The sequence below is a fragment of the Equus asinus genome, chromosome 9 (assembly GCF_041296235.1).
Source record: "Equus asinus isolate D_3611 breed Donkey chromosome 9, EquAss-T2T_v2, whole genome shotgun sequence".
NCBI classification, from domain to species: Eukaryota; Metazoa; Chordata; class Mammalia; order Perissodactyla; family Equidae; genus Equus; species Equus asinus.
The window spans coordinates 38,887,483-38,895,028 of NC_091798.1; the positions used below are offsets into that span (position 1 = coordinate 38,887,483).

Consider the following 7,546-nt stretch of genomic DNA (forward strand, 5'->3'; position numbering starts at 1 on the left):
ATATTTTCTGGTAATAGAATTCTAGTCTGGTAGGTTTTTTTTTTTTCAGAAATTTAAAGACATCATTCTTTTGTCTTTTGGTTTCATGATTTATGTTGAAAAGTCAGTTCTCCATGTTATTGCTGCTCCTGGAATAGTAATGTATTATTTTTATGTGGTTGCTCTTAAGATTTTCTCTTTGACTTTGGTCTTCAGCAGCTCTCCTATGATACGCCTACGTGTGCTTTGTTCTTTATTCTCCTAATTGGGTTTCATTGAGCATCTTGAGGGGTGAAGGCTTTTCACCAATTCTGGAAAATTCTTGATTATTATCTCTTCAAACTGCTTATTCCCCATTCCTTGTCTCTGTTCTCCTTCTAGGATTACAATCATATGTATGTTAGAGTTTTTCATTATGCCCCACATGTCAGTAATGTTCTTGTCTGTATTTTTAATCATTTTATTCCTCTCTGCTTCTATTTGGATATTTTGTATTGGCCTGTCTCGCATTCACTAATTCTGTAGTCCTTTACATTTACCAGGACATTAAACCACCTAAATAATTTTTAATTTCAAATATTATATTTCTCAGTTCCAGAATTAATTTACATTTTAAAATTTCACTTCTCTGGAGAAATTCTCCTCTATCTATTTTCTCTATTTCTTATTTTTAACATATTAGTCATACTTATTTTAACATCATTGTCAGTGAATTGTAGTGTCTGTTTCATCTGTGGGTCATTTGTATTGTCTGTTTTATTTCTAGGTTTTATTCATGTCAACCACTTTTTTTATGTGCATGCCTAGTTATTTTTTATTGAATGCTGAATGTTTATGTAAAAAGCTGTCCAGGATCCAGATGATAGTACCTTCCTCCAGAAAGAGTTCAACTTTTCCTTGGGTAGTTCGATAGAGTCATGTCTGTTCAAATTGTCTGAATCCAAACAGGCACAGTGTTTAGTCAAGGCTCTTTTTGGTCCTGATAAGCACCTGGCCCTCCAGAAATTTCACTTAAGACCTTAGTGTATTCTCCACAGTCCCTTACCATGGCAGCTCCCAAACTGAAATCTTTGTGCAGAAGGACTATTAAAACTTCACTCTGCTTTTCAGAAAATTTCCACTTAAGTTTTCAGTCTTCATCCCTGGGATGTCCCTGAGTTTACAAGTATCCTGAGGGGGAAAACTGGCCTTGAGCTTGAATCCTCCAGTTTACCAAAGGCTATTGAAGTTACTCTATCCCTGGCAGGGGCCTTTTGTCTGTTCTCAGGCTTAGCAAATTTCCTCAGGGCAAACTGATTGTAGGAGTCAGTTCACAGCTCCAAGGATTTTCCCTTTCAGGAATCTGAGCCTCTTCAGTTCTTATTATATCATCTGCTGTCTGTTGCTTCAAGTGGGTAATGTCTGAATTTTAACTACTTTTAGTGGTCATTTTTTGCTCTTAGATAATCCATCTAACCCGGAAGCGTAATTCCACTAAATATGTGCATAATTTTTAACTTCAGACTATTTAAAATCTATATTTTTACAACTTTTCGTAGTAAAGAAAGAGTGAGTCTTAAATTGATGGAGGCTCCATTGCCATCAGTAGAATTTCTGTCCCCAAAACGGCCTGTGTCAAACTCACTATATGCTGTGCCTAAAATAATAACAAAGGAATTGTAAAAATTGCACGTATTATAGAAGCATTTGAGAAACTATATGATTGAAAACTGTGTTATTATCCAGGTATTTGACCTCCATTCTCTATTTTTGTTTTGCAACAATGGAATTAGCCTATTTTTCAGAAGGTGTACATTTTGTGGAAGTTATTTGAATCATGTTTACTACTAACTTCTAACAATTGAATTTCAAAATGTTGATCTATTCTACACCAAAGTCTGGTGGTGATCCCTAAGCGGGTAAGGAATGATCCATGCTTTATGAATACACACAGTAATTCATAAAGTAATACATGAAGTAATTCACAAATTTACTCACATAAATAAATAAAGGTGGGTTCTGGCTGTTTATTTGGCCAGTCTCATTTGGGTGATTATACTAACTGGACTTTCCTGGCATAAACAAAAAAAGTGAACTTAGATTTTCATAATGTTGAAATATATTGGTAAAAACTTCCATCAGATTTCTTGCCGTTATATATAAAATCTATTTTATTTAAATAGCTGATAAGTGGAGAAATCATTAAAGGTGACTACCATATTTATGTCTTATATATCTGTTTGTATTTAATTTTGTTCTCATTTTTTATCACCCTCTAATTTCAATTTTTAGATTAGATGAAGGCTAAAACCTATGTTTCAAGAATAACTTAAACAGTCAGTAATTTTCCCTTTTTATTTTACTATATCCTTAGGAAAAAAGGTAATTCAGGAAAAAGTGCAAGTAATTAAATTCCAGTAGGATGACATTTGAGATTTAAAAATAAATATTAGATTATAAAGCAAGCTCTTAAATTGCTCACGTTGTGCCAAAAGTTTAACTAAGTGGTCTTATATCCATATAAATTTAGTTGGAAACCATGTAATCGGCTTACTTGGTTTATTGAACACAACATAAAACAATTATAATTCAGATAAAAACTTATTTAATTTCTGTTTCTATTCTTATTGTCCTAAAGGACAAAATAATGCTTATTTCTTACAAATGAAAGTTCTGTATAATTAAAAAGTAAATTTACACAAAATGTCTGAAAGCTACATTGAAGAACAAAACAGAAGATAACTTGGACATCAAAAATAAATCATTATTTTGTTGATAAAAGCTGTCCATGTCTGCAAAGTAACTTAAAGTAAAAATCTGATATCACCTGATAATCAGACTTGAACAGAATAACCAAAACTCAGAATAAATTCTCTGGCTCTTTTGAAAGGTGCGGAGAAGCTACAGGAAAACCAAGAGAAACATACATTAAACTACACTAGAACTTCTACTTATAGGGCAAAAGGAAGGACAAGGAAGTGTATAATGCCCTCCAGACTCTTAAATCCTTTGAAAGGACTTAGGATTTATTTAAGATTCTGAGATTAATTTAAAAAGATTTTACCAAGCAGTGACTTAGTTTTATTTAGTGAAAGAGAAGTTGAATTATATTAAGATTTTTCATTCATTATTATTTATAAATGAGAATAATTTTTTAATTTTGGTATTAGTATGGAACACTTACAACATGCTAGGTAAGTAGCAACCAAATAAATAAGATACTCTCTAGTATATGTGGTGCTCACAGTAGGAGAAAGTCGTGATTTTAGTGTATTAATATTTTAATGAAGTGTATGTTTACGTACAAGTTGGGAGAAACAAGTTACGTGCTCACGGCTGTTTAGGGGGATACTCCAGTAGAACAGTCTACAAAAAAGGCCTAGATAGCTATAAAGAATTTCAAATAATCTGGCCTTGTAAAGATAAATTTACATGGTAAAGACAAGCACCATAAATATATGGAAATACACGACTACAAAAAGCTTTAAAACTTTTCATTAAAAAGACATTCACTATGTTGATTTAAGTAAAATTTCTTCTTATGCCACTTGAATAATGTATAGTTATGGAAAGATTAATCACCAAGAGAAGGTAAAATACAAAGAAAATACATATTCAATATCTAGCATAACTAAAACTGCTAAGTGCAATGAACATTAATAAAAGGAAGAGATTTAGCATGGTCAGGGACATGCATAGCTTTCGAATAGAGGTATCCATATTTAGACGACAATACAATTTCTTAAAAGAAAGGCATTGAAGTGGGGGTTAGGTTTGCCAAAACTAAGGGGAGGTTCAGTTAACCAAATACAATACTTAACTGAATACAAAGCTATTCCTGCAGTTGGAGTTTTCTTTAATCTCTCTCTCAGCGTCCTGAACCAAGAGGTTGGGGAATATTGGCTTCAGGAATTTGAACTCACCAGTCCCAGGGTCTCCTGTCAGACACACCTCATACTGGTAGTTCTGGGACAGGGTCCCGGTGCCACTCACGTCCACCAGGTGGCCCGGAAAGGGGCCCTCGGGCACCGAGCAGCCACCCAGCGACGCGGCCCTGCTCCTCCTGCACAGCCGCACCGCGACGAACAGCAGCACCGACAGGAGGAAGAGCGACGACACCGACGCCAGCGCGACGACCAGGTAGACGGTGAGCGGGTCGGCCCGCGCCTGCTCGGCCGCCGCCTCGGGCAGCGGCAGGTAGGGCTGGGAGAAGCCGTCCACCAGCAGCACGTGCAGCGTGACGCTGGCCGAGCGCGGCGGCTCGCCATTGTCCCTGACCTGCACCAGCAGCCTGTGCTTGGGCGCGTCGCGCTCGCTCAGCAGCCTGGCCGTGCGCACCTCGCCGTTGTGCGGCCACACGCCGAACAGCCCGGGCTCCGTGGCCTTGAGCAGCTGGTACGACAGCCAGGCGTTCTGGCCCGAGTCGCCGTCCACCGCCACCACCTTGGTCACCAGGTAGCCCGCCTCGGCCGCCCTGGGCACCAGCTCGGTGCAGGGCGCAGAGCCGTTCTGCAGCGGGTACAGCACGAAGGGCGAGTTGTCGTTGGCGTCCAGCACCAGCACGCGCACCCGCGCCTGGCTGCTCAGCGCCGGCGAGCCGCGGTCCGTGGCGCCCACGCCGAACTCGAAGGCCTGCAGGGCCTCGTAGTCCAGCGACCTGAGGGCGAACAGGTGGCCGTTGTCGGCGTTGATGGACACGAGGGAGGCCAGGGGCAGGTGCGGGTCCTGGGGCGGCAGCAGCGAGTAGGTGAGCTGGGCGTTGGCGCCTGCGTCTGTGTCTGTGGCGCTGACGCTGCCGATGTGCAGGGCGGGGCTGTTGTTCTCGCGGACCCAGAGGGTGTAGGAGGTTTGGGTGAAGGCCGGGGCGTTGTCGTTGACGTCGGAGACCAGCACGGTTATGCTGTGCTCGGTTTTAAGCCTGGGGGATCCCATGTCGGTGACCGTGATGGTGATGTTGTACTCGGCCTGGCTTTCTCTATCCAGCGGGCTCTCTGTTACCAGGGTGTAGAAATTCTTGAAAGTCGGTTTTAGAATGAACGGCAGATTATCTGGAATAGAGCAAATCATCTTTCCATTGTCTCCGGAGTCTCTATCTCGAATTCGGAAGATAGAAACTACGGTCTCAGCAGCATTTTCTGGGATGGAGCTGGTGAGTGAAGACATGGTCAGTTCAGGGGCGTTGTCATTCACATCCACCACCTCTATGACTACAGTGCCTTTTCCAGAAAGGCCTCCTCCATCTGTAGCCTCAATTTCCACGTGGTAAGATTTAATTTGTTCAAAATCCAATATCTTTGTCAGTCGGATTTCTCCTGTGACTTCATCTATTGAGAAAGTTTGTTTAATTTCATCTGATGCTTGGAACAAGCCATAGGAAACGCTCCCGAAATTTCCAGCATCGACATCCCTAGCTAAAACTGTAAGTATTGGGGAGTCCACGGGGCTGTTTTCCAGGACCTGCACCTCATATGGGGTGTGCACAAACTCAGGAGCATTGTCATTGACGTCCATGATCAGGATTCGCACCATGGCGGTGCCAGACCTGGGTGGAGTCCCACCGTCCAGCGCCACGAGGGTCAAGCTGAACTCAGGCTGCTCCTCTCGATCCAGCGCTTTGTCCTGCACCAAATCTGGATATTTCTTGCCCTCACTATGATTTCGAGTGAGAACGTGAAAGTGAGAATTGGAGCTGATAGTGTATTTTTGAAGACCATTACTGCCCACATCCAAATCCTGAGCTAATTTTAACGGAAATATGGTTCCTGGCTGGCTGTTTTCCGGTATTTTCAAGAGAATCTCCCCATTCGGGAATACTGGGGAGTGGTCATTAATGTCCTGGATTGATAATTCTCCCTCAAAAAATTGCATTGGCGTTTCCAGGAACACTTGGAAATGCAGTACACAGGGTTCAATGGGGCCACATAGCTCTTCCCGGTCTAGTTTCTCCCTCAAAAGCAAATCTCCAGTCTGACGATCCAGCTGCAAGCGCTGCTTGTCATCGTCACACACCACCCGGGCCGACCGGGCGGCCAGTTCCCCTATTCCCAGGCCCAGATCCCCGGTCAGATGGGCTACAAAGGAGCCGCTCTCTGTTTCTTCCAGCACAGAATAACGAATAGGCTCGGGGCGAGCCTGAGACAAAAACACCATCAAAATAAAGGCCATCACTTGCCTGTTTGGTTGAATTCTCTCTAGCGTCTCCATGTTGGAACTCGGGTTCTTACGTTCAATCCCTTCAGCAACCACAAAAAGACTAGAGATGGTCAATTCTTGCCTCGTGGAATCCTCACAGAGCTGCTTTTAATTCTAAATTTGTTGAGTATATCTCTGCTCAAACTCTGGTAAACCAGTGCTGCTGGCAAAGCTTCTTTCGAGTGTTTTTGATTCCGTCTTGCAACAAAGGAATACGCGAGCTTTCTAGGGCTCCTTATTCACAATCTTAGCCTGCAGCGCCACCCTGCGTCTTGATTGAGAAATTAATCTTCTGAAGTCGCAGCGAATTTTGAAAGCCTCCAAATGCAAGCCACTTTTTAAGGTGTATAGAACTTTAAAAAACTTTGGTATCCCATTAAATTGCATAATTTATAAGCTTATTCTATTACATTGCATAAGCTAGAATAATTGTGAGCACAAAGTAAGAGGATATCTCCGTCTCCCCACACCCTTATCAGTGGGACTGCAAAGAACTTCTATCTCCCCTTTGCATAATCTAACTAGGGGAGGTAAACTCTTATAAAATTACAATTCAAAATAGTGATAGCTGTTTATTTTCAACTACACGAGGAATTTATGATGATGTGAAAGTTTGTCAAGGAGTTCTGTACCACATGGTCTCAGGGAGACTAGTTTTCAAAGGAAAGGTTCTATTTCCCTATGCTGGTGTGCAAATTGTAATACAGTTGAATAAAGAGGCATCTTGCTTGGTTATAAGTTCTTTTACAGCATGAGCTTACATTAAATTTAGAAGGAAGTCAAATAGTATTAGATTCAGATTCTTAGACCTAGAGAAGAAATGAAAGGGCTTTTCTAGATCAGAAAATGATGCTCAGAGGGTGATAGCACTTGATTATTCTACTTGACTATTATCAGGATAATGTCAAGGCAAATTCAAGTGAGTAAAAATCATAGAATTTTGCTAAGATAAAAGACTTTAAGCTTAATCTTATTTAGCTAGATAGATATCTATATTTTATAATGAGTTTGCTGCTTACCACATTGATCCTTTCTATCCCAGATAGCATATTCCTCCACTAGCTGATTTGGGGAAAAATAAGAAGCCCTGATTTAAAACATTTTAATCTGCGAGCAAACAGTGCCTCAGACCTTGTTTACTCATATTCGGTGGAGACGAGAGACTTGTTTATAAAATGGCTTCCAGCACACTGTGCAGCTATTAAGATTGCCCTGATATAGAAAGTCAACTGAGACACAGCCATTTTGGGGGGTGCAATTAGTTTATTAATGGAGTACCACATATCTTGACACATATGATATTTTCTCCCCTTAAAAATCTTGTAATTTAATTACTTAATTAAACTAATAATTTAGCATGTATAATTCATGTTGAATGAATTATTTTAAAAGCATG

At 40.9% G+C, this 7,546-nt stretch overlaps 1 protein-coding gene across 1 annotated transcript; it reads right to left on the bottom strand.

The window, feature by feature from the left end:
- Positions 1-2,148: 2,148 nt before the first annotated feature.
- PCDHB4 (protocadherin beta 4) lies at positions 2,149-7,132 on the bottom strand. Its single transcript, XM_070517286.1, has one exon. The coding sequence runs from the start codon at positions 6,160-6,162 to the stop codon at positions 3,775-3,777; it is 2,388 nt and encodes a 795-aa protein (XP_070373387.1). The 5' UTR covers positions 6,163-7,132; the 3' UTR covers positions 2,149-3,774.
- Between the last annotated feature and the right edge of the window lie 414 nt (positions 7,133-7,546).